Raw genomic sequence first — 26,850 nt, forward strand, 5'->3', positions numbered from 1 at the left:
CAGAATCTAAAGTGGAAAACAAGGCCATGAAAGAGCTTTTAAAAAACGTGTTTTAAGCCTGTGGCTAAACAATTCTGGGCCTAACCCATCGCGGGGTTTGCTCGGTAACTCCTTGTTCATCTGGTGGCCCTTACTAGCACCCTGTTCCATCACGTTTCCCAGTTAAGGGACAGACAGCTGACCCCACCACTCCAAGAAAGGGTTAAAAAACTTTTTTCTCCTCACTCCGCTAAGCATATTTTCGAAGGACTGCTTTGGCAAATTTCAAACATCAGGAAACACATTTCTTTAGACTCTCAGGTTTCCCCAACCATCTAAGGGAGGCAACGCGCGGTAGTTTGAAGGCACGAAGTCCATTCAAGCTTCTGACCGCCGGGGGTTCTGCGCAGTTGGATCACGTCATTTGGGAGGCAGGACGCAAAACGAAATTTAGATTGCCATTCAGTTACCCAATCTTTACAGAAGTGAAAGGAGGTAAAGGTGCCTCTTTATCACGCTAAAGACTAAAGGCCAAATTGCTCTCCTGTTCTCAGTCAAGTAAACATCAGCAGGACCTAGAGAAGCTCTGGAATTTGCTGCCTTCTCTCTGTCACTGGAATGGGATTCCCAGGGAGCGACGGGAACCAGTAACTCTAAGTGTTGTGAGATTTAAAACATTAAAAACACGTGTTCTAAACATTAGTATCAGAAGTAAATGTTCACTGAGTATGACAGTCTGAGCACTATGGCTGCCCCCTCATCCTCACAATGGTCCCCAAGTCTGTCTTCCAGACGGGGAGGCTGAGCCCAAGGCCACTGAGATGCCGGCCACAGGTCAGACTACAGGGGGCTGCCGTTCGGAGCACGGAGACAGCAGGTGCCCCCGGGCTCTGTACGCCCCGGGTCACATCCTTACCCCCTGGGCCCTGCATAGCGGCTTCTCCGGGAGTCCGCCCCACACCCCGTCATCAGAACCTGTGAAACGCCTTGCTGAGAAAGCGGCAGGCACCCACTCACTTCCTTGAGATACTGAACGTCTTGCTCATTATAGTGTTTTAATTGAGGGACTGACGTTGCTCTTTTAAAAGGATTTCATGCTTCGTTTTTCCTGTTCTGTCTTCAGAGGCGAGAAGGGGTGAGTGCAAACAACCTCTCATCTGAGCCCCACCCGCCTCAGACATTCCTCTCCCCTCCTGCCCACCCTCCCTGCCCTCCCTCGTGTCCTGGCCAGAGAACTGACATCCGACAGCTGCACTAATCTCTCCCAGTTGCTGGGAGCAGCGGTGAGGGCCCTGTGACAGGGCCCTGGCCCGCGGCAGCCTGCCCTCCCCACGCCCAGGAATCTGCGGGGCTGCACAAGGCGTCCCGACGCCCTGCAGGCCTGCTCGACCCAAGTAACGCAGGTGAAGCTGGGCAGGCCCAGGGACTGGCTTAGCAGGGGCCGGGGTGAGCCCGGGATCGGGGGCCACACTGCCCCACGGGGCTGAGTCACCCCTGGGCAGGGCAGGGGTGAGCCCTGATGAAGGCGCTCCAGCTTCCGTCCAGTCAGGGGAGGGGTCTTCCCCCGCTCGGCCCCCAGCGTGTTTCAAACCTGCCTCCGTCTGGCTGGCCCCGGGCCCCCTGGGATCTTGAATACGCGATGCTGAAGAGTATTCTGTGATGCCCCTTTCCTATATTTAGGGTGACATTTAGCAAGTGTGGGACCAGCGCCATGTGCGTTGGTCTCAGGGCCCCCGTGCAGGTGACGAGTGTGCGGGGGAGGAGGCGCAGTAAGGGAGGCGGCCAGTCCTGGGAGCCCAGCAGCAGGCTCTGGCGCCGCCCGCCCCCCGCAGCCCTGCCCTCCTCTGGTGCAGCCGCACCTGTAGAGCCCCCCCGGGCGGCCACCCCGTCCCGCCCCACGTGACCACTGCACCGTCACGACCCCTCTCACTGTCTCTACCGTCGCTGCTCTCCTCTTAAGTCTGGTCGCGGGCCTGGCACACAACAAGCACCCGTTCATTTGCTGGATATGTTTTAATGGAATTAAAAAATTATTTATTACCCAGTCTCCTTTAATTAAGAAGCCACGTAAGATTATACAAGAACTTCTGGAAAACTTCCCCCTCAGCTGCAGCTAACACCCTCTATGACCACCCAGCTGTCCCCTCTCCCAGCCAGGCCCCCGTTAGCCGGAGACCAGTCACTCAGACACTGAAAGGTGTCTTCTGCGACAAAGCCCTCCCAGCTGCATGTGGGCCTGGCTGAGGCCCATGCATGCGTGTGGACTGCTGGGGGCTTGGAAAGTGCGTGTTCCAAAGGGATGGGCTGCTCCCTATACTGGCTGGCAAAGACTGTGAGAGTGAGAATGTAAACCACGTCACTGACAACTTTTTACTGACGTTATATTTGGGACATATCGATACATCAGCAAAGCGAGACCCCCTCCACGACTTTCTCTTCCTTTTTAGGGCGTGGCTCCTAGAGAACTAAACGTGGCCCTTGTGGCTTCCCTCGTGCTCGCGCTGGCTGCTGCTGACCCGGACTTCCCTCCCGCTGACTCTCCGCGGGCGGTGGACAGCCTGCTACTGTTCTATTCTTATAACCAGGCCTGATATTCAACACCAGCACAGCCCCGCACAGGGATGTCCCCGCCGCATCCACCTGCTCCTTCAACACTCTGGCTTATCATCTCCAGTCCCCGGGGCCAGCTTTCAGGAGCTCTGCTCCTCGTCTGGGGGGCTGGACACGGGGCCGAGTCACTGCTGGTCACGCCAGAGCAAAAGTGAACCCAGCACGCGGAGACACGGTTACCACAGCGGCTTCGCGTCCTCCTCCTGCTCCAGCGCCCACTTTGTCAATGTGAAACACAGGGACTGCAGGAGAACGGCCTCGGCGTTTACACCAGTTTGGATTTCCAGTGATTTTTATTAAGGAACAGTGGGCACCTTGCCAGCTTTGGGGGTGGGGGGTAAGGGCAGGAGAGCTCGAGAGCGAAGCCAACAGCTGTTTCGAGTTATAAACTTCTGTCTAAACTGGTAGCATCCCACTGTGGTTCTGTTGCCTCTGGGGTTTGCAAATGGAGTGGGCGCCTATTTTAGCTCTGGGTTAACAAGCAGTCTCTCCCACCAGCTACTGTCACAGTTCCCTGCCCGGCTGGGCCCTGCTGGCTCAGGCCTGCCTCCAGGCATCCTGAGAGCAGGCGACTGCGTGGAGGGCAGAGCGGAGAGGAGAGAGGGAGGTTAACTCTGTTCTGTAATTAACTCCTCTGGTTTCCAGACACAAGCCCCACCCATTAGACCGGGCCGGCTGGTGGGCCCGTGGTGGACGCGGGGCAGCCTCCTCTCACAGCTCTGCCAGAGGGGCCCGCCGGCCACAGGCCTCCTGCGGTCTCCTCCCCAAACGGAGATAGCACCAACAGGGAGAGGGAGACGGGCGGTACTGGAGGTTTACCATCACAGCCGTGGAGTCCTGGGTGAACTGTATCCCAGATCACGTGGAGCACTGAGCCAGCGTCCGGGGCAGTCCCCGTTCCCATCCTCTCCGAGCGGCAGGCCCCGCTCCAGGAGCGCCCACACCCTGGGCCGGGCAGCACCGATGGGAGGCACCTCACCTCCCCTAGTCACCGCCACCCACTGCAGTGCAGGCTCCAGCTGCCCAGAACGCTCTCCCGAGAGCCAGGCTGCTTCCCGTCAGAGAAAATCTCCTAGAAGACAGTCACAGGGTAGTTCCAGAGACGTGTCTGATCATAGACCAAAGCCCAGAGTGAGAGAGAACCTGGGGAGGGCAGACACGAGCGGCGAGGGGACCAGGCGCCCCGCGGAGCCAGGTCGGGGCGCCAGCAGGGGCCAGGCTCGCCGAGGCGACGCCTGCCTCTTCCCACGACGCAGCGCATGAGGTTGGTCTGGTAACATGGGCTCCGCGCGTACGTCCTGGCTGCAGAGGATGCTGTCAGCCCACAGCCGGGGTGCTGCGGACGCTTAGGAAACCAGGAAGTCAAGCTCCTGACTCTCCCGGGACGACAGGGCCTATGAAAGGAAGAGCTCAGGGCTTTTCCTGGTACACAGAATGTCAACTGTGAAGAGGCGGGTTTCAGAGTCCGAGGATTTCCAGCCTGAAAGGGAACCTGGGGCGAGCTGGCCCAGCTCCCTTTCGTGGCTCCGACGCCACTGGTCCAGGCCCACGAGAGCAGCGGTGGGACGGGCCCCGGGCCTGACTGCCCAGCCATGCCCGCCCGTCACACTCCTCGATTCCCTAGGACAGGGCAGTCACTTGGAGACATTTTCTAGCACTTCAACTGCTCAGACTTTAATCTCCCCATAAATTCTTTTTTCTCTCTAATAGAAAAATGTCAAGCTAATGTGATGAAGGATAATGGAAACTGACACGGCTTTAACTTGCTGGATAATTAGGCTTCTCCCTCGAACACAAACGTCTTTACTGCCTCGGACCTTTTCACTCCTCAGACACAACCAAACACGTGCCCCCAGAAAGGAAATCTGGTCCATGGATTGGTGAGTCAGACAAACAGATGTCCACATTTCCGCACTCCCAAGCTGCCTTCTGAAACCCAAAGCTGCAGCCATGTACGCCCTGGCCTCTGTGCTGGGAACCTTCAGCTGGGCCTCTCAGGACGTGCTACTTTCAAGTCTCACGAGGCCTGGGGCTCCCCAGGGTAGCCCATCTGGAGGCAGAGGGGCTTGCCCAGCAGGATCACTGGGCTCCCTGCCCGATGACAACACAGCGATGAAGGTGGGGAAGGAGAGCCGAGGCCCTCAGCCCAGCCCCAAATTCTGCCAGAGGCTTCATCACCACCCGCTCGCCCCGCCTGGGACCACCGAGGATCAGAAAATCCACCTCCCGTCACTGCGGCTGCAACAGGCTTCATTCAGGTGCCGTGTCCTGCAGGACAGAACTCGGCCTTGCTCCCAAACGCTTTCCTGGCTTCCTGTGCTACTGGCCTAGTCCACGTGCCCACGAGCACTGCCCTGCCCTCCCATCCTTACCACCCACACGGGTGCACCTAACGAGCACTGCGGCTGCAACATCTTCTGTGCAGAAAACGTGTCTGCTGGCCAAAGTCCTATGCTAGGAGGCTCCCTGTGTGCAGGGACTAACAGGGTGGCCCAGGAGCCTTGCTCAGAGTGCAGGAAGCACTGGGACCCTGGGGAAGCCTCCTGCGGCCACAGCCACCTGTGTGGCCTTGCCAGTGCCCCCAGCGCTGTGACGGGCTCAGCCACAGGCTGGAGGGACGAGAGGGAGGTGCGTCGTACCCTGCACCAGCACGGCCTGCCTGGCTCGCTCCTACCTCAGCGGGTTATCCGAGTGCGTCTCCAGGTGGGTCTCCAGTCCGTACTTGCACACGAACTCCTTGAAACAGAGTGGGCAGTGAGACACCTCCTCCGCTTTCCTCTCTGCGTCGCCCAGCGACCCGTCCTCCACCATCTGAGCGGAAAGGAGAAACACGGAGTCACGAGGGCCCCCACGCGCTCTGACCAGGCGGCCGAACACGCCCCTGGCCCGCTCCTCCCTGCTCAGCCCCCTCATTCAACTGATGTCCATGGAGCGCCCAGTATCTGCCAGGCGCTGGGCATAAACGGGGGACGACAGGAGAGGCCCCAGGGCTGGGGAAGCCCCCATTCTAGCTGGAGAAACAAAAACAGCCTCGAACAACAGAACACGCTCTTTGCGTCAACAGCGGGCTCAGCCGGGGCTCCACAAAGCAAGGGCGGGCAGGCACGCTTTCCTCCAGGTACCCTATGAAACAGCGCAGGGAAACACAGCTGAAAAGCCTGGGGGTGGGGGTCTGCCAAGTCCCCAGACTGAGAAACTTAAGGCTGGGGGGATTTCGGCCAGGAGCCCCTGGGCTGCACGCACATTCGTGCGGGGGCGGGGCCGGGAGGACCTTTTTGGCTGGCGCTGGGTCTTCCTTCTCCGACTCCGCGTCATGACTCAGTTTCCTCTTGGAGGACAGCCGCCTGCGCTTCAGTGGGGATGGGGGGGCTGCGGCTGGAGAGCTGTTGGGGTCCTTCTCGTGGATCTTCATGTGTCTACAAAGAACACACACACATACAACGTGATCTAGGAAAGAAAACTGGGTTGGTTTCTTTAAAATGCCTTCTATTTGGGCACTGGTACTTAAAAGTTTTCCTTAGTTAAGAGATATGGGGGTGTAATTTATACAGTGACTTCGTTTTAAAAGCCTTATAATCTCCTTGAACCCCTCTTAAAGCTCTCACAACGAAGTGCTGGCCAAAAACGTGGCTCAGCACCTTGCTCTCTGTTGGGAGATGTTCATGAACTTCGCTGGCACCGAAGAGAGGAAAGCAAGCCATCTGATGATCTGCTCCACATATGCAGACAAGCTGCACCATTTGGGGACACATAATTCTACAGGCAAAAGGAGTCCCAGGTACCACCACCAGTTCACTCGGTGGCCCCGGAACCCACCCCCTGTCTACCAGGAGAGCGTGTCCTCTCTTGCCTTTGGAAACATGCTGGGATCAAATGTGAGAAGAGCTGACCGAGCACATGTCTGAAATGCCTCCGACCTGAAAGCCTGCCCTCGCTCTCTGAGGTCTTACGTGAACTCCCAGATCATGAGAGTGGCTGGGACAATGGTTAAGTTACCTGTTCCAACCCTGACATCTACAGGACCAGGAATATACGTACAAGGAAGGATTACATTAGTATGCACATGCCTGCTCCAAAAAGAGTGTTACGGGTGACCTGACTTAAGTGACCTTACATTATCAAGTTCTAAAACATTCTAGGAACCAGGTCCCAAGAGCTACAGGAAAGAAAGAATGGCATTACAAAAAGATAGTCAGTCTCAATTTCCTCGCTTTGTGACATGAGAGGTTGACTTTTCCTAATGACAGTCATCATTGGCATCACCATCTCTGAACAGGGTTAAACTGTGCCAGATGTGGGAATGTAGCCACGGCGCTTTATAAATAACTCTGATGGGATTATCGTACTGCAGACATTCTCAGGAATGGGAAGAAACAGCAACGTTTCCATAAATGATCCTGTCACACTTCTAAAAAGAACTTCAGTTCAGCTCATGCTCATTCTCTGCTGTACTTTATTTACCAGAGACAGGCTTGGGAGGAAAGGGCTGAGAAGCTCATGAACCATGAGGAGCAATAGTTCAGGCTCTCAGGCCAGTGATTCAACCCGGAAGGCTAGATTCTTCATCTCTGCCTCTAGGGACACCTGTGAGTCCTCCTCCTGTGAGTGTGTGGAGGTGAGAGCCAGGGCTTCCCTGGTTCTGACCCCGCAGACATATTCTTGAGGCTGGAGGGGTCCCTGGGCCAGCCCCTGACCACCCTAACCCCTGTCCAAAGAGCACCAGCCCAGTCATCCCCCAGCAGGTGAGAAGTGGCCTCATCTTTGAGGAGTGGGTTCAGGGAAGGTGGCTCAGGCCAACCCTCTGCTTTCTTAGGGGGACTCAGTGCGGTGGGTCAGAAAGATCTAGCGGGAGAAAATGGAAAAGAATCACAGGCAACCGTCATGCCCACATCCACACAATTCCTTGCTCAGGTTATCAGGGAATGAAGCTTTATTATTCTTCTTGGCCTCTTAAAGCCTTCAGAGAGTTAATGGGAGACAAACAGCTTTGTTCTAAGCACCCCCTCTATTTCAAGGCGGCTGAGAGTTAGGGAGACCATCACTTAATATCAGTGTATGGAGAAAAAAAATGGCTGGCAAGTTTCTTTCAACATTCCAAGTTTCTTTCAAGCGTATTCCACTTTCAGAAGTGTAAAAACATTTTTTTTTTTTTTAGGCATCTAAGAATTGAGGACGCTTACTCCTTGGAAGGAAGGTTATGACCAATCTAGATAGTATATTGAAAAGCACAGATATTACTTTGCCAACAAAGGTCCGTCTAGTCAAGGCTATGGTTTTTCCTGTGGTCATGTATGGATGTGAGAGTTGGACTGTGAAGAAAGTTAAGCGCCGAAGAATTGATGCTTTTCAACTATGGTGTTGGAGAAGACTCTTGCAAAGGAGATCCAACCAGTCCATCCTAAAGGAGATCAATCCCGGGTGTTCATTGGAAGGACTGATGCTGAAGCTGAAACTCCAATACTTTGGCCACCTCATGCGAAGAGTTGATTCATTGGAAAAGACTCTGATGCTGGGAGGGATTGGGGGCAGAAGGAGAAGGGGACGACAGAGGATGAGATGGATGGATGGCATCACCGACTTGATGGACAGGAGTCTGAGTGAACTCTGGGAGTTGGTGATGGGCAGGGAGGCCTGGCGTGCTGCGATTCATGGGGTCGCAAAGAGTCAGACACGACTGAAGAATTGAGGAAGTATGATAATACTAAGGGATGTAAATTAGTACCAAACCCATCGTTTCAACAGATCACTCAAAATTAACTTCAACAATGAACACCCTTTCTACAGCCGACAGGTTACTGGTATGATTAACACGAGGCCACGATCACTGTGAGGACACTGGGAATCAGAGCTGATGACTGCAAGCAGTTCACAAGCTCATCTCAAGCTACACCTTTTCTATCACGTGACATCAATGGTCATGAGATTGGTGCTTTACCATCTAGCTCCTAGGATTTAGGAGGGAGGTGGTTTTCAGGGAGCAGAGGAAGAGGGGGAGACTGGAGCCGGAGACCTCACCTAGACTAAGATCGATTTCGCAGATGAGGCCGGCGAAGTGCAGAGGCTGACGTGCCAGGGCCAACTCCAAGGTCTGTGCTATCTCCCAGACTGCCTCAAAGGCCGGGCCTCTGCCTCTCTGTTCCAGAGCACGGGCCGGAACCTTGGGGCTCTTTCCTGAGCCCCAGACACTTCCTCCCTGAGCGGCCGTGGCCCACTGTGTTGCAGTTGTCACCCAGCTCTAACCTGCAGGAGAAGGAAGGGCTCCAGGTTGGGCCTCGAGGCTCCCACCTCCAGTCCTGGCTTGTTGCTGATGGCAGCGGGACAGGACAAGGGCAAGGTCGTCTCCGGGGCTTGGAGGCGAGGACAAGGCTCCTGAACATGCTCCAGCTCCCTCACTGATCCCAGCTGGAGTTCAGAGCCATGCTCCTCCAGAGTCAAAACCTGCTCACTGGCCAAGACACAGGGGTTCCCAGCCTGTCCTCGTAGCGACGGGAGGCCCAAGCTCTGGAGGTACACTTAAGAGCTTGATTCGGGGCACTTCTGGACTTGGATGTGATCTGCACTTACAGACTCTTCCTACCCTGACCCCTCTGCTTCTCTCCAACAGCAGGAGTGGTCACAGGAGTGTCCACTTCCTCCCAGACGCTCACAGGAAGTGGGGTGAGTCGCCATGAGGGGCCACCGATGGCCTCTTCCCTGCAAAGCAAGGAGGAGACGACCCCATTTCTCTTCTTTAGAAGACCTGGCTCTGTTGTTCTTTCAGGTTTCATTTCAAGGGCTAATTCATCTAATTTCTAAGTTTCATCCTAAGAACCAACAAATTACACAAGCCTCAGGCCTGGAAGTGGGGTGAGATGCTGTCCAACCACCCACGTGGCACAGGAAGTCCCTCAGCCCTGTGCCGCCATTCAGTTCTGACTGAATAGTTCCAGCCACAAGGACTCTCCATTTCAACAAGGCCAAGCGTTAAAACCATCCTCCTTGCGTTGAGTCAGAACTTCTGTCCTTCCTTTAAACACCTGTCCGTCCTTGGGTGTGAAAGTCAGGCTGCTTCTCTGCTGCAGGGCCGCTCCTCACACAGTTCGCAGTGACGTCTGCGTCTCTCCCAAGTTCCCCTCCTTGGAACCAAGCAGCTCTGAGTCCTCCAGCCAGCGCCTCCCAGTTCTGCCCTCCAGAGTTCTCTGCTGGTAGAACCGGTCGCTACTCATCTTGGAATACTCTCCCGTTTGTGAATACCCTTCGTGAAGTGACGGGTCAGAAGTAAACACCTGTTTGCATGCGGTCTGAGTGTGGGGCACACACCAGGCTGGGACGACACGTCCTGAGGTCGTGCAGATGGAGCTGGGGTTCTGAGCGGGGGTGTAACAGCGACGTCACCCCCTCAGCTCCCGCTCAGACCCCCACAAGTCCTATCAAACTGCTGTCGAGCCCCGTGTGCTGCATCCCACAGCTGAGCAGTGAACAGCTCTTCTCTCTCCAGGGAGGCAAGAATGGGAAAAGTTGACGGTTTCTGTGGTACAGGAGCCTACACAGTGCGAAGGCTGCTGTGGTGCAGGAAGCTGGCTCTCACGCGCTATGGATGGGGCTGAACCCTGGCAGCAACTTTCCCCCAAAGCAGCTGAGTGACAGGGATCTGAGTTTTAATCCATATGCCCTTTATTCCAATAATTCCACTCCCGGAAACTTGTCTTGAAGCCTAATAACTGGAAAAAGGTTCAAAGACCTATGCAAAAGGATGAACACAGATGGAAACGCAACAAACGCTGCGAGCCGCAGGGTTCCTGGCTGGTCCTAACACTGAACGCTGACCGCGCCGCTGTCCCGCTTGCTCCTCCTCCGTCCTGGGCCGGGTGAGCTTCTAAAGCACGGGTTCAGGCCCGCGCTCTTCGTCAACGCCTCTGGTGGTCCACTCGTGCACCTGCCCGCTTCTGGGGCCTCCCCCGCGGGCCCCTGCCCTGGTCCTGGGCACGTTCACTCCGGTGCTCCCCACGCCTGCTCAAGCACGACAGCCGCCAGACCCCAGTCATGTTCTTTAACCCTTCACGCTGCTCACAGGGCCATTCACTACCAGAGCGGGAGGCTGACACTTTCTGGACGTTAAGCGTTACACCTCTCCCAGGCTCATTCTTCAGTGTACCAGCAACCTTGCATAAGTCCACCAGGGAGAAAAACAGCCCAGAGAACTGGGAAATGAAACCTTCTTATCTCGGGGGTAAGAGTCCTTGAAAAACCCTCCGCAAGTTTAAAGGAGCACCTTGTAGAAGGTGTCCCCATAGCAGGTCTCAAGCCTCCTCCAAGCTTGCCCGCGTCTGATTTACGAGTGAAGGTCAAAGCTCAGGCAGGATCTAGATAGCGCCAGGGTCTGCTTGCATCTCAGTCTGAACTTCCACACAGGTTTCAGTGATCTGGGCTCTGAAAGACCTGACCCTCTGAGTGAATGGCATTGTGAGGAAGGTCACCCTTTTCGGTCAACGGACGCGAACTGTACACTAAGCTAGCCCCCAGCACCACTTGGGGCCCCGCCCGGTTCCCGCCAGACCGCAGCCAACAGGTTCACACAGGTTTTTACAGCCTCATTACAGACGGCTCCCCATCCCTACCCGGGCTGGCTGTGCTTTTACAACAAAGCCTCGTGATAACCAGAGAGGGAGCAGATGAGATTAAGAGGCACTGCAGCCCTACGGCCTACTTTCTGGGTTGAAGAAAAGTTAAATCTCCAGAAGGATTTGTGTGTTTTCCCATCAGAAGCTGGGGGAGGAGTTCCAGGGTGCGGAGAGTGACCGTGTAAGTCAATCAGGCCCTGGGCTGGCAACGCCTGGGTGGAGAGTGAAGACAGGCGGAAGTGGGCCCACAGGCACCTTCTGGTGAGCAGGTGTGGTCAGGCTCGGTCACGCTCACCCAGAAGCAGGCCCGCCAGCCACAGCGGGGTGTGGGGAAGGAGGCGTGATCCGCCTAACAGGCTGAAGGGACGGAGCCTGGGGAAGGGTCTAGAAGGCAGCAGGGCATGAGGCACAGGACTTGGAGAGGCGTCCCCCGCGGTCTGCATCCTCTGGCGGCAAGGTGCTCCGGGTGGAACAGCTGGACGCTGCACACCCCCAGTGGCCAGGCCCCTGCAGTGCGCCACATGGCCAGTGGAGGCTGCGACCACAGAGGCTTCCTCCTCGTCCCCGACACTTGAGGGAAACGTGTCCTGAGACCAGGGGCCGCCTGCTCTCCTTGTGCCGACCATGGCCTGGTCCTCTGGCGCTGCTGTGCCAGGACAACTTGGCCGTGTGGGAAGTCAGGGGATCTCAGCTCAGGGCAGGCACAGCTGGGGCCCAGGGCCACGGGACTTGTGAACACACACCTGCCTCAGCCCTCTCCGCAGCCCCGCTCCAGGTTCCTGCTCCGTCTCAGTCTCACGGGAGGCCTTGGAACAGACACTTCTGTACCGATGGGCCAGGCTGGGGTCACGACACCTGAGGAGCATCTCCCCTCCCGCCCCCCCTTCTGCAGGCCATGTTCCTCTCCGATGTCCCGCTGACACTGGAAGCCACCACTTTCAGAAAAGGATCTCAGGACAAGCCTCCGGCCGACTAGTCAGAAGACAGAGCCTGTAATGCTCCTTCTCAAGTCCTCCCCTCCTGACCTTCAAATCCAGTGCGGGGAGCTTGGCGGTCAGCCCCGCTCAGTGAATACCAGCTCGTAAAAACCCCATTCTAGGCCTGCTCCTCATAGCCCGGCCTTTCAATATGACTTCCCTGAACCCTCTTGTACTTTCCCCCTTTACCTGTCCTTGTTTTGCTAAAATAATCTTTCACTTACTGTAATGCTCCCCATGAGTTACTTGGCTCCCTTGTTTAGAACACTCACGAAGACACTCAGTACCCATTTCCATGTAAAACTATGGATTCTGAAAAGAACAAAGGGAAGACCCCAGAGGCCGCGTGAGCTGACTGCTGTCCTGGCCCATCTGGTGTTAATGCAGAGAATCAGAGTGGCCGCTCTCCTCTCCGACAGCCCCTGGCAATTTCAGGGCAGCCGCCTGGTGCGTGGACTCTTCTCACCCCCGGGCTGAACGCCTCCCTGTCTTCAGCCTCCCCGTACACCCAGGGCCGGCTGTGGCCCAGCAGGGCCTGGATCTGGGGTCTTCGGCGAGGGAGGCTTTCAGCTGGGAGCCATCCCCTCTGAGGGCAGCATTTGCCACCTGTGCCCCCGGAGAAGGCCCTTCCATGGCAGAGAGCTAAGAACCAACGCTTCAAGGCGGGAAGGGAGCACACGAGGCGCCCAGATCTTTCCTCACTTCGGCCCCGAGGGGAGCTTGCCTTCCCCTTCTACCCAGATGGCAGAACCCAGCTGTTCACATCCTTTTTCAGTGAGGAGGAGGAAAAGACGACTCTCTGGGGAGGAAGGGGGTGCCCAGGAGCTCTGGGCTGCTCCCCAGCCTTTTAAAAAAGAGGAACGAGAAGTGCCTGGGCTGGGCCATTCGAGACGGCCTGCCGTGCCACAGGAGGAAGGCTGCCATGGGTGCAGGAGGCCACCACCACAGCAGGGGCACCATCTAGCATGACCTGGGGGCCGGCGAGACACAGAGAAAATGAATAGGGCCCCGCAGATGAGCCTCACCTGGGAACACCAACTAGACCACACAACCCTGCCCCTGAGTGCGGCTTATGGCCCTGCATCTGAGCAGAATGAAGACTCGCCGGGGGCAACACAATGGACCACGTGACATGCTGTGGGGAAGGAGGGTCCAGGTGTGCCTGTGCCCTCAGCTGAACCCTGAGCCGTCGCAGACCTCAGTCATACCGCCTGCAAAATGGGCAGGCCTCCCAAGGGCGCTGGGTTACAGAAGCCGAGAGCGAAGCTGGAGAGCAGCTGCTGCGTCCCAGTGACCCATTACGCAACCGCATCTCTGGTTTAAGGAAACACGCTCTCCCGGCTGAAGGCCAACGAGCTCTCCATCAGCCCGGAGTCCTGCAGGAAGCAGAGGAGAAAGGCCATCGAGGAGGAGGAAGGTGTGCATGCACACCCCCGCCACAAGTGGGATCTTGTGTGGTAGACACCCGTGCTAGGACTTCTGTGTTGCTCATTCACTCTTTTATTTTTTTTGCGGGGGGGGGGGGGGGAGGAGGGAGTGTAAAATTTGCTGCTAATCACCTTCCTTAACAAATCAAAAAAAAACGTTGACAGTTTCGATGTCTGCTAGCACCGGCTTGTTCAGCCCAAACAGGTTGGACAAGTTGAATATTTAAACAAAGGTGGAAAAATGCGAGGTATAAAGCAGGACGTGCTGAGTGGCCTACAGCCAGCGCCCTGCAGGTTTAAGTTTGTGATCTAAGGCTGGCTCCCTCTCTTCCTCTGCCCTCCTCGCTTTGCTGCTTTCACGGTTATCAAACTGAATGGGACACAGACTCGGCTCAAAGTTCCTGGCTGTCAGGTGAGGGGGGCGTGTGTGAGAGAAGGGAGCCGAGGCCGCCTCCCCACGCCGCATCCTGTTCCAGGGCCTTGCCACCCGTGACCTGACTTCCACCAGGCACAACTGCCAGGCCGCTCAAGTGTGGGCAAGCAAGGATGCTCCAGATTTTGATGCCATTCGCCACTTTTACCTGGTGCAACCGAGCTTCCGAAATGTTTAGACAAGATAGGTCAAGACACCGTACCACCTGCACCCAACGTTTCTTCTGCGTCTGCTTAATCCCCAACACAAACTAAGAGACAAACACCACCTCTGCCAGAACAGAAGACAAGCTAAGTTGTAAACCTCAGCATCCAGTCGGCCAAATGGTAGGAGACAATTTAATTAGGAAGCAGATCATAAATGTGAGAAACAGTGATGCAAAGAAAGAAACGCCTGGCTGGTGTTTACCACCTGCCCGTGCTGGGACGGTCCTGTGAACAAACTCTCTCCAGCGTATGGGGACTTAAGCTGGTCCTTCAGAAGAAAAGGCAGAATCAAACTGAGAGACATTTTTCAAATATCCTTTCAAAAAATCAAATAAGCTCTGCTGGAGGAGTTGAAGGGGTCGCTCTGCCATTTCCTTATACTTGGCGTCTCACAGGAGGAATAAAATCCTATGACAAATTCCTGCCACCTGTTCTTTTTCTCAGAGAAGAGTGGTAGCTTTCTACCACGTGCAGACTTCTCAAATGTACAGTAAGAGTTTTGCAAAGGACTGCAGATGATCGCCAACAGCAAGTGCACATCCAAGTGAAAAATGTACAAATACCACAGAACAAGCAGTTCAAAAAAAGAACAACAACGAACTGGAAGTCTGCAAATAGCGATGAGGCTGTGCACAACTCAGAGAGGATACAGGAACAAGAAATCCTGTGCTCACGCTGTCGCGTCCTTGGGACGCAGCCTGCAATCCTCAAGGTGAAAGGGCACAGGGTCTGCTCTCTCGGCTTTGTAAATACCCGTGCTCACTGTCACAGAGGAGGGACTAGTGGGTTAGACTTTCCTCGGGGAGAAGAAAGAGGAAGCAAACTACCATCTGCTGAATATTTGACGTGAGCCAGAGGTGTCAGTATGTATTACAGCATTTAATCCTCGTAAGAACAACTTCTCCGAGCAAAGCACCACCCCCGTTACAGACGAAGGGATGGAGGCCCCTGTCCCCGTTCTGAGGAGCATCCTTACCAGCCTCAGCCAGAGAGGAAGGAAGAACTCTCGGGGGACCCACAGAGAGGCTGCCTTTATTTCAACAATGACTGAAGTTGAAATAAAAGCGTACAAATTTCAATTCCAGCCAACAAGATGTAAAGAGAGGCTGAAAACGTTTAAGTATAATCAAACAATAAACCATTTGGTGAAAGATTAATAAAGCTATTGGGGAAAAGTGGTAACTTAAGACATTCTGCTGTGATAAATGGACTTATAAATGTTCACTCTCAAGGGGAAAGTTCTGGGCCTCTTAATAACGCAGACTTCCAAGAGACGGAAAAGCATGTTAAGTGGAATGATCAAGGAATGGGGTAATACACTTCAATGACTTTTTTTTCCTGCTTAAAGAGAAAAAAAGGTTTCCACTTTCATAATAGAAAAGGCCTTTAAAACTGTACCAGAAGTATGCCCATTCCAGTAGAGAGTCCTAAATATACTGAAACCGCCTTGTAACCAAGTACTATCACGGAACAACCAACTCTTCACAGGACAGCCGCCAGAGCTGAGGGCCACGCGTGCAGCTCAGTCACACGGTTGTGCTGACTGCACAGACGACGAAGTTAAAACCTTTCACACAAAGCCCTCAGTCTTCAGAGGGCTGCCACGTACATCATCTTCTAAGGGCACCCGAGAGTGGAAAGGCTCCTGAGCGCCCCCAAAAGGCGTTTTCCCTCTGGGGAAGGGAACACTAAGTTACAGGTAAGAACTGTGTTAGCATTTTCCCCCTGCTTTTTAATAGGAATATTCTCAAGAAAACAAAACGCTCACATAGTCCTGGGTAGGGGGACCCCCAGACTCTCATCCTACAGTGACCTCCTCCTGATGCCTCCTTCTTCCCTCACAGGGACCGGGGAGCAGGCACCCGTGACTGAGACTCGTTTCCAGGTGGGGTGGGCCGAGCCCCGCGTGCGCACCTCCACTCCTGAGAAGGGGCAGGCATGAGGCCAGAGAGAGCGTGCCCCCAGGCACCTGACCATCACCATGGCTACTTTTCACAGGGCGCTTCCTCTTGCTGGACCCGGAGGGTACAGAAGCAACCCTCCTGACGCGCGGCCTGGTCTCCGCTCCTCCCACCTTCAGTGCCGGCCACCTGTTCCGACCCCAGCGCAGCGCAGACTCTCAGCCCCAGCGCAGCGGCAGAGGCCGAGGCCTGGCTGCTCCTGAGCGGCTGAGGGTGCCGTGCTAAATTCAGAGCCTCCGCGCTCTCATCTGTCACGGAGCAGGTCACATTTCTGTGCGGCCAATGTTCTCTTCCAGCATAATAGGAACACAGAAGCCTCTGTTCCTGAAGACGGCCCATGATGTGGGGGCGTCCCCGGCCTGTCTCCTGTGGGGAGGGATGGACTCAGGCATGTCCACGGCAGCAGGAGAGCGAGGCAACCGGATGACTGACACTCCAGGGGCGTCCCCGCCTCACCTCTACCTTCTGCACGCAGGGCTAAGGACACAGCCTGCTCTTTCTGCACTCCCCTCTCAACAACGGGGAAGTCGGGAAAGCGTGCTCCCGCCAGCGTCTCCCTCCTGTGTGTCCCTAACATGACAAGGACTCCGAGACTCTCTCTACAGCTTAAAGGTCTACAGTTTGTAAGATGAGGAGCAAAGGAGAAATTGATTTCCTATTTTCCGAGGCCATTATAGCTGCAAAAGGAAAATCCCCGTCTCAGAGGTCTGATTCTTTCCAGAGGAGACTTGTTGCCATTCTCTCTTTCAAGCATCATCGCTTCTTCACAGCTCTGCTGTCCAGCACTTTCCGGAAAGTTTTTGCACATTGCAAAGCTCAGTGCCCTTTTTCCTACACTGAGCTCTCCCAGAGGGCGTGCTCTGGCTCAGTTTCCCAAGTTTGTTTTGGAAGACAAGCACTGCTCAATCCAAAATTTCAACATGGGAGCAACTGATAAAGAGTTCTGGGAAGTTCAAAGCTGGAGCTGCAGCAATGTTTCCGTGATACCTGTTTTGCACTGCGATGGCAACCTATTAGTCTGCTCAGGAACTAAGCTGTGGTTCGAAAGGTTTGGGATAAAGGATTTTCAAACCTCAAAAACATGAGAATCCGCAGACAGGGAAGTGGTAACTTGAAAAACCGTCCCACATATGGTAATAGATTGAGATAGTCTCCCCCGAAACTTCTTTAAAATAAGCTGGAATCTGTATCACTCCAGTCTCCCTGTTTACCAGATATACAACTACTTTAAAAATAATTTAAATGCATTTCCTGGAATGACATTATAGTAAGTTATGGGCTGTACCTGAGCTACAGGGCAACTATCAACATGACGACACATAATTTAACCTGCTGATTCAGCGGTTTATTTTTCTTTTTATTAATATGATATTTCTAAAGGGTTGACTACAAGGTGATGGTCCTCTCATAAAACTAAGGTAAAAGAAACTACAAAAAGGTCGATTAACCTAATAAATGATGATAACAAACACACTCTCATATGAGTACGAGTGGCTGAAGGAGACAGAGTGACTTGCCTTTAGACAGAGGGTGGCTGCAAAGGGCGCCTCATTAAAATTAGCTAAGAGGAAACTGAACTGAAAAGGGCGGAGCTCCAGGGGTCCGTGCTGTGAGATGGATGAGCCCCTCTGGGTGCTGAAGCAGCCAGAGTCCGGGGTGGAGCCCAGATCTGCCTCCTCCACGGCTGCTCAGCTCTAAATCCGGGGAAGGTGGGGCTTATCCAGGGGAAAGGGCACATGGAGGCCGGTGCACCACGCGTGTGCGTGTGGACGCCCTCAGGAACGGGGTGAGCAGGAGGCCGATGGCAGGGGTCCTACGAGTTCCCAGACCAGCCCTGGCGAGTCAGGGCTTGGCACTCTGGATCTAGAGATCCACACCATGGGGGCTCATGTTTCGGCAGGGGTCTTACTGAATCTGCACCCCCGAGGGGAGGACACAGCAAGGAGCTGTGTCATAGGAGGCTGGCGCAGGAAAGGGGGCCCAGGACGGGTTAGAACAAGGCAGAGCAGAGACAGGGGCGGGAGTCTAGGCTGTACACGCCCGGCCTCCGCCTGGGCTCCGGAGCCCCCAATGGGGAGTCCCCGGCTCTCCTGGCCCAGATGCTGCGGCGGACCTCGGGGAGCGGCAGGACGGCCGCGGAAGGCAAATGAGAAACAGAGCTCTGGTCCTGAGAAGCAAACACACAGCCCACTGACTTCCTCCCAGGCTAGGAAAGTCAAGCAAGGATGCGACTCATCAGAACCAGGGGGCGCACTGTCTTTTCAGTCCCAGAGCAGCTCTGGGCCCTGACGAATGTAACATAGATACATGTCCAGGAGAGACCACAGCTCACCATCCCGGCATCAGATCTGGAACAGATCCACCGGACCAATGAATCTACTTCTGCTCTCTCTGGTACATTTTTGTAAGTGTTTTCACATTTTTATAATTTTGTCCCCCCAAAAGTACAGTTTCACCAACAAACGAAGGTGGTGATGACTGTGACTGATTACCAAACACCAAATGTTCTTTTTAACCCATGGTTTGCAATTTTCTGCAGCAAAGACAAAAAAGGAGTGTAATAAGCTCAAATATCCTAAGTAAATTCTTTAAAATTTAAGTTATAGGTTTAGGATAGCAAAAACAGAAAAAACCTCTTCATTTATTTTCTGGCATCTTACGACTAGTCAGCCAGCCGCTGTGCTTACTTCAGTAGCACATGCAACCTTAGTGAAGCACTAATGAGCTGACATTATCTTATGCACACTGCATGTGCTAATTCCCACAGTCAATTCCCACTGAATCTCCACAACGCTCCCATCGGTACAGACATCACTGCCTTTTACGGATGAAGTAACCAAGACACAGAGAGGTCAGTTAACCTGCCAGGGTCACACAGCGAGGAGTGCATGCCGCTCAGAGATTATCACAGGATGCCGTCAGCTCTGAAAACACAAACTCAGAAACACCCTTCAGCCAGGATATTCCCCAGGTCGCTGCAAGCCTTCACAACGCTTTCACAAACACTGCACTTGAGTGCAAGTTCTACGTGAGGTTTTACCATGCCACTTTGGTGAAGTACAGAAAAATCAGAGATTTCTGAAAAGTTCTGCAGAAGTAAAACTAGAATTCAGTTCCCAACAATTAGTCCTCTCCTGTAAATCAAGATGACTCACACAATAAAATCAGCACAAAATAAAAAATTAGCACAAAATAAAATCAACACAAAATAAAAAATTTCTGCTTTAGAAGAAAAATACTCATAAACAGTAATGTACATAGATGAGACTCTCAGGGTAATATCAATGGTTGGTCTAGAAAAAATTCAATATAATTTTTAAGAACACACGCATGCTAAGTTGCTTCAGTCATGGCAGACTCTTTAAAAGCCCATGGACTGCAGCCCGCCAGGCTCCTCTGTCCATGGGATTCTCCAGGCAAGAATACTGGGGTGGGCTGCCACGCCCTCCTCCAGGGGATCTTCCTGACCCTGGAATCAAACCCGCGTCTGTTATACCTCCTGTATTGGCAGGTGGGTTCTTTACCACTAGCTCCACCTTATAAAAATCAATAGAAAGTGATTTCAGGCTCACCAAATAGAGTGGACTATGCTAGTTGGATGGCTCAAATAGTTTAACATCGAAAATGTTTTACTACTGGAAATTATTTTGAAAGAGGGCAAAGCTTGAAAGAGTGCTTTTTTCTAATATACAAAGTGACATATATTTTTTCTAATATACAAAAAACTGTATCAATTATTTCTCATGGCCTCTAAGCCTGACAGCCTATGTTCAAACCTTGGCACTGACTTTGATCCTAAGCAAGCTTCCTCATCTGCAAAATGGGATGATAACTGTACAAACCTTACAGGTAAGAGCACATGAAGATAAACAAAGATCTATGAGGAAACAGAAGGACGATGTATAAATCAGCTGGAACTGACAGTACTGCTAAAAAACACTCCACCCAACAACAGCAAGAACACACGCCCTTCTCAACAACACAAGACGTTCTCCAGGATAGACCATGTGCTCAGCCATAAACCTAGCCTCAATAAATTAAAGGAAAAAAAAATTGAAATCATGGAAAGCTTTCTTCAATTAACAATGCAATGAAGTTCAAAATTAGTAATACAAAGAAAGCTGTAAATATGTGAAATCAAATATACTCCTAAATAACCAATGGAAAAATCACAGAAAAATTAGAAAATACTTTGAGATGAATGAAAAGGAAAATACAACATACAAAAATTTATGGAATGTTATGAAAGCTATGTTTAAAGAAATATTTACAGCTGTAAATACCAGTCATAAAAACATTCTCGAATAGTCTTCTACCTGAAACACTAGAAAGAGATGAGCAAGCTAAACTCAGAGCAAACAGGAGAGAAACAGTCATGCTTAGAGCGGAAAATTTTAAAAATAGAGAACAGAAAAGCAACAGAGGAAAATAAATCAACAAACTGAAAAGTTACTTCTTTTAATGCTAAGTCGCTTCACTACTGTCTGACTCATTGCAACCCACTGGCTGTAGCCTGCCAGGCTCCTCTGTCCGTGGGATTCTCCAGGCAAGAACGCTGGAGTGGACTGCCATGCCCTCCTCCAGGGGGTCTTCCCGACCCAGGGATGGAAGGTCTTTTACGTCTGTGCGTTGGCAGTCGGGTTCTTTACCACTAGCGCCACCTGGGAAACACCTGTTTCTCTGACGAGACGACCAATAAAATTGTTAAATGTTCAGCTAGATTGACTACGGAAAAAAACTGAAAAGACTCAAATTACTAACATCAGGAAGGAAAGAGGAGACGTTACTGACCTTACAGAATAAGGAGGACTGCAAGGAGACACTAAGGACAACCATACGCCAACCAAGCAGATAACGTCCATGAGATGGCCGAGCTCCTGCAAAAGTCGCAACTACGGGAACTGACTCCGAGAAGAAACAGAGAACGTGACGAGACCCATCTCAAGCAAAGGACCTGGATTAGTCCTATACAAACCTCTCGGGAAGAAAAGCCCGGATGGCTTTGCCGATGAATTCTACCACGTATTTACATGAAAGGAATTAATATCAACTCTTCACGAACTCTTCCAAAACAGAGAGGAGGACGACAGAATATTTCACACCTCACTCTATGTGGCTCGTAATTACCTCAAAGAAATGCAAGCAACCCGGAATATCCGAAACAATCCAGGGAGAGAACGAAGTTCAGAGACTCGCATCTCCCAATTTCCAAAGTCACCCAGAGCCACAGTGATCGAGGCCGTGTTAGGCCTTGGGAGAGACACACAGACCAACGGAAGAGACCTGGCAGCGCAGATGGGACCCTCACGTTTACGGGTGACTGAGTATTGGTAAGGGTGCTGAGACAACTCAGTGGAGGAAGAGAAGGTTTTAAACAGACAGTACAAAAGGCTGAACCTGGATTCCTTCCTTACACTCTACACAAATGTCAACTCAAAATGAGGTGTAGACGTAAATGTGAAAACATCGAAATTATGGACTCATGGGGCTGCACTTCACACCTGGTGGGGTGGCTGTCATGAAGAAGACTGACAGTAACCAGTGTGGGCAAGGGTGTGTAAGACTGCAGTCCTCACACACTGCTGGTGGGAGTGCAAAATGATGCAGCTCCTCTGGGAAACAGCGTGGCTATTTCCCAAAATGTTAAACATGACCCCGCAACTCCCCTCCTCAGTGGCTACCCAAGGGAAACAGAAACACATGTCCACACATAACCTGTACAAGAATGTTCACAGCAGCATTACTTGTAAGGGCCAAAAAACAAAACCACTCAAATGTCTGCTGACTGATGAAGAGGTGAATAAAACGTGGTATGGCCCTACAATGGATTGTTACATGACAAGAAAAAAGATGCTACAACGTTGATGAATGTTTGTTTAAAGCGTTAAAGCTAAGTGAGAGAAGTTGGTTAGGAAAGCCTGCGCGTTCCATGAGAAGTCCACAGAAGGCGAAGGCACCGGGGAAGCAGGGCTCGAGGGTGGGACGTAAGGAGAAGCCACTGTGAGTGGCTGTGGGCTTCCTTCTGGGACAATCAAAGTGCCCTCAAATGGGGTAGGAGAAAGCGAGGAAATTGCCTGAGAAAGTAATACTTCCAGGATTAGATTTTGATACAGAAGAACAAAGAATTTTTTTTTAAGCAGGAGGAATAAAAGAGAGCAAGCAAAACAAAACAAATGGCACACAGAAGGCAAAATGATACTAACAGGCTAATGTGGAAGCAAAAAGCTAAAGCTAAAAATTATTGCTGTTTAGTCTCTAAGTCACGTCTGACTTCTTTGAGACCCCATGGACTGTAGCCCGGCCGGCTCCTCTGTCCATGGGATTTCCCAGGCAAGAATACTGGGGTGGGTTGCTATTTCCTTCTCCAGGGGATCTTCCTGACCCAGGGATCGACCCTATGTCTCCTGCATGGCAGGCAGATTCTTTACCACTGAGCCACTTGGGAAGCCCAGAAGCTAAAAAATTAAAATAAACATTCTTAGGAGATGAGGGGCAAAAAGAATAGGAAATTATGTATATATATATAAAAAGGTAACACCTTTCACGGAGAAGGCAATGGCACCCCACTCCAGTACTCTTGCCTGGAAAATCCCATGGATGGAGGAGCCTGGTAGGCTGCAGTCCATGGGGTCGCTAAGAGTCGGATACGACTGAGCGACTTCACTTTCACGCACTGGAGAAGGAAATGGCAACCCACTCCAGTGTTCTTGCCTGGAGAATCCCAGGGACGGGGGAGCCTGGTGGGCTGCCGTCTATGGGGTCGCACACACAGAGTCAGACACGACTGAAGCAACTTAGCAGCAGCAGCAGCAACACCCTTCATCAAAATCCTTTAATATACTGATACATTCCACAGCATCATACTCTATCCTGCTTCAAGGAATTCAGACTGAGACATCCATAGGATTCAAATTATTGAGTTACTCAGAAATGCAAATAACAATAATAAGTAACACTGGTTGCCTGCCAACCATGTGCTGAACTCATTATCTTCTAATCCCCATCCTAGTCCAACGAAGTGAATACTATCAAAAATTTCAATTTAAAAAGGAGCAAAGTCAGGTACCAAGGTTATGCAACTTGCTCAAGGATGGAAAACTTGTAAGTAGCAGAGGTGAGATTTGAAATCAGGACCTAATTCCAAAAATCCATAAGTTTACCACCATACCAGTGTGTATACCACCACACCAGTACACCATCAGGGGGTCATAATTTTATGTAGAATAAATGGGACCGTCTCATTTGAGTACTTACATATGATAAAATACCAATTTCACAACTATGCAAACTTTTCTTTTGAAATACACATGTAAAAAAAAGTTAGCCAACTTTTTAAAAGAAATCAATATAATGCTTAAAATGGAATATGGAAAAAGAAAAACAGCCTGATTTTTTGAGAAGGTGAAATTTGGGTCCCTTTAAAATGTTTTCCTAGATTTCCAAGGTTCCTAAAATATTTGTGTAAAAAAAGAAGACAAGTTTGTTCTGACCCCTAAATCCTAAGTCCTCTTTCTATTAAGAATATTTTCCATTGGTTCCTCCCACAATATTTTTAACATGCCCACCACTGAGCTTTCTCCCACTTCAGAGCAAGCCTCCTTCTCCCTCAGGAAGTAAATTCCTGACATTTATCAGATTTTTCCCTTCATTTTATCCTATCTTATCCTGAAGCTCTCCAGCCCACTTAACTATTTATTCGATGCTCCAGAAATGTTTCGCCCTGCAGGGAATCTGTAGGCATATGCAAATAGTTTTAAAAAGGCAAGGGTTACTACGCTAATCCTCTAGGGTTTCTCTGCGTCTGATAAGCTGCCCACCTCCGTATCTCAGCAAAGAAACTCCGACTGGCCAAGAGTCACCCTGAGGATTCCCCCATCAGCCACAGACCAAGCCTAGGTATCGCTGGCTCCCAGGAGCAGACACCTCTGACACAGTGGAGACTGTAGAGGCAGGCAGACAAAACCAGCGCTGGCTTCTCCACACAGGAGCGGACCTCCTCTTGCCTTTGGGCAAGACGGCCGGAAGGCCACTCTGCTTTCGGTCAGCCCCCTGCGGGCTCCAGGCTGCGGACGCAGGCCACCCGCACCCACCTGTGCATGTTCCCGTTGGTGGTGAAGGACTGCCCGCACACGGTGCACTTGTAGGGCCTCTCCCCGGAGTGCACCAGCATGTGCCGGTCCAGGGAGCTGGCCGAGCTCAGCGACTTCCCGCAGATGCTGCACGAGTGGTCGGCCCCGCCCGTGTCCGTGTTGTGCTGCGGAAAGCAAGGATCACAGCATCACCGAGGGGGACGGGTCAAGACTCCGCAATTGGGAGGGTAAGTTCAGAGCTTCACAAATACACGCACATATAAACACACACACACACGTGTATTAAAACACCAGCAATGCTTCTTGGCTGTTTTTTTGTTTCATTTTAAATGTCTTCCCGAATATCAAAATCCATCGGGACCAGAGACAAATCTTTGGTTCGCTCTTCCGTTTCCGTGTTCCAGGAATAACGAACAGTTCTTCCGCCAGGCTCAAAATGAAGGTGGGGTCTTTGCAGGTCTTTTTCAGAGGCACATGTAGATGAACTGACCACAAAAACGAACGTGAGCAGGAAGACTGAGCTATGCGGCAAACGCGAGGACAGGCCTCACTGAGTTCTTCTGCTTGATGCCTCGGTCTAGTGTCAGAGAGAGAACTGAGACCCGCCCGGCTTAGGGTTCCGGCCTCTGACGCCTCAGTCTAGTGTCAGAGAAGAGAGCTGAGACCCGCCCGGCTTAGGGTTCCGGCCTCTGAAACGTGTTACGAAGGAACATCTCTGTCCGAGCCCAAGTTACTAAACGGTGCTATTATTCAGCACCACTTATGATGTGACTACTGTCAGTCCTTCACCGTTCTGGGGTCAGTACTATCTCATGAACCATCCACAGCAGGCAAGGGAGAAGGACAAATCTCCTAATAAAGAAGAAGAGCCAAAAGAGATCCCAAATCAAGGGAACTCCCTGCTGCATGATGTAAGTTTACAGCAGCGCAGATAATCGGGATCTACATCTACAATCTCTGTGCTGTGAAGAGTCTGGTTCACGTATGATGAGAAGTCTGTTATTTGTGATCGGTTAGCTAGATGTTTGCTGAATTCTGAAAAGGTGTTCCGTGTGCCCTGGGACTCTGTCACAGTAACACGGACACACGAAAACTGTCTCATAGCCGCGCCTCAAAATTCTCAGGGTATTACATTTAAATTAAACAGCCACAGTTCATCCATTAAGATAAAAAGTCGCCTCCCCTCTTAACGAAGAGCTATGTGAAACAAAAACACAGGAGAGTTAGCTGACCTGGCGAATGTGCATGGTTAGCTGGTGCTGGGTGGTGCAGACCTTCTCGCACAGGGGGCAGTTGTAGGAAGACTTCTCCTCTTTCGTCTCCTGAAAAGAGAGGATAAAAGCATCCGCTGCAACCCACAGTGAACTGATGCCTCGCATGTGTGTTACACACACCTGTGTCTCATGAGCTGCAGCAACAGAGCAGCTGAGAGCATGGGCTCTGGAGCCTGGCTGGGTGTGAGCTTGTCTGCCCTCCATTTCCTCAGTTATAAAATGGGGAAAGCCATAGCATCCACGGCGTCACGCTACGATGAGGAGTAAGTCAAAGAGCTCACAGAAGGCACGAGCACAGTGCTCGGTTCAGGGGCGAGTGCTCGATAAACGGCAGTGTTCTCGTTAGACACCACTTAGTGAATCATCGGGGACAGTGAAAAATTAAGCGTCAAGTCACAGCTGAGCTAGAACAGGGCTGTACTCCTCCCCAAGTCTGACCCAGGCTCCAGTCACTTGTTTCTGCCTGGTCTTGAGCCCCCAAGATACATGAAAGGGAATGGAGTTCTCATGACAAAACCCCACCCTCCTGAGGGTGGAAGGCCCCAGTGCCCACCTGGGTGCCCAGTGGGGAATCAGTGGGACACTTTATGGCTGGAGCACCTGCCCACCACTGCTCATAAATGGTAACGAAGTGTGAGGAAGGGAGGGAGCCAGCTTTGGGGCTGGACCCTCAGGCATTTTCAACAGCCGTCTTTCTACTTGCACTCATTCAACTGAATTTCTGTTCCTTGTGAATAATACCAATTATTAAACAGTTACTATGCACACGTGAAATGGTGGTTTTTTTCACACAACCATTAGAAATGGCCACTGTTACAGATCTCATTTTCGGGATGAGGAAACGGGTACACAGAGGCAAGTAACCTGCCCCAAACCAGAGCCAGGATTAACACTCAGGCCAGCTGCTCAGAGCCCATGCCCTAACCACTAGGCGACACAAGTCTGACCCAGAAAGGATTGACCCCAAGGCACAGAAAGCAAACACCCTTGTGGCTGGCTCATGAGATGATGATGATAAAATAAAAGCCACCCTGAAAACCATAGAGACAGATGGCCCCGTGCACCATGCGGGGTGGAGTGGACGCACGAGGGGGTCTTGTCCTCAGCTCCCACGGGAGGCCCCTCTCGCTGCTCAGAGGTGAACAAGCCCCCTGGTAGGTCACGCACGCCTTCTCTCCTTGGGTCTGAGAAGTAAGTACGCTACACATCTTTACTCTCTTATTAAAAAAAATCACAGATACGTATTTTAAGGAAGTATATTAACCCAGAGACAATTAAAAAACAAACAAACAA

General features: G+C 52.0%; 1 protein-coding gene and 1 long non-coding RNA gene across 10 annotated transcripts in view; one reads left to right on the plus strand and one right to left on the minus strand.

Moving 5' to 3' along the window:
• RREB1 (ras responsive element binding protein 1) overlaps positions 1-26,850 on the minus strand; it is a 168,425-nt gene that overhangs the window by 27,267 nt on the left and 114,308 nt on the right. For all 9 annotated transcript variants that reach the window (XM_086370365.1, XM_086370367.1, XM_086370363.1 and 6 more), the window contains 4 exons: positions 25,516-25,605; positions 24,284-24,447; positions 5,861-6,005; positions 5,264-5,400 (listed from right to left, as the gene is read on the minus strand). In XM_086370365.1, the coding sequence (XP_086226491.1) occupies positions 5,264-5,400; positions 5,861-6,005; positions 24,284-24,447; positions 25,516-25,605 (536 nt within the window). The remainder of the gene's footprint in view (positions 1-5,263; positions 5,401-5,860; positions 6,006-24,283; positions 24,448-25,515; positions 25,606-26,850) is intronic.
• LOC147347801 (uncharacterized) lies at positions 11,225-17,666 on the plus strand. Its single transcript, XR_015152574.1, has 2 exons — positions 11,225-15,931; positions 16,077-17,666. It is a non-coding gene; the product is annotated as an uncharacterized LOC147347801 (long non-coding RNA).

The sequence above is a fragment of the Bos grunniens genome, chromosome 23, assembly GCF_055505025.1.
Source record: "Bos grunniens cultivar Pamir isolate PY7600 chromosome 23, Bosgru_T2T1.0, whole genome shotgun sequence".
In the NCBI taxonomy this organism is placed as follows: Eukaryota; Metazoa; Chordata; class Mammalia; order Artiodactyla; family Bovidae; genus Bos; species Bos grunniens.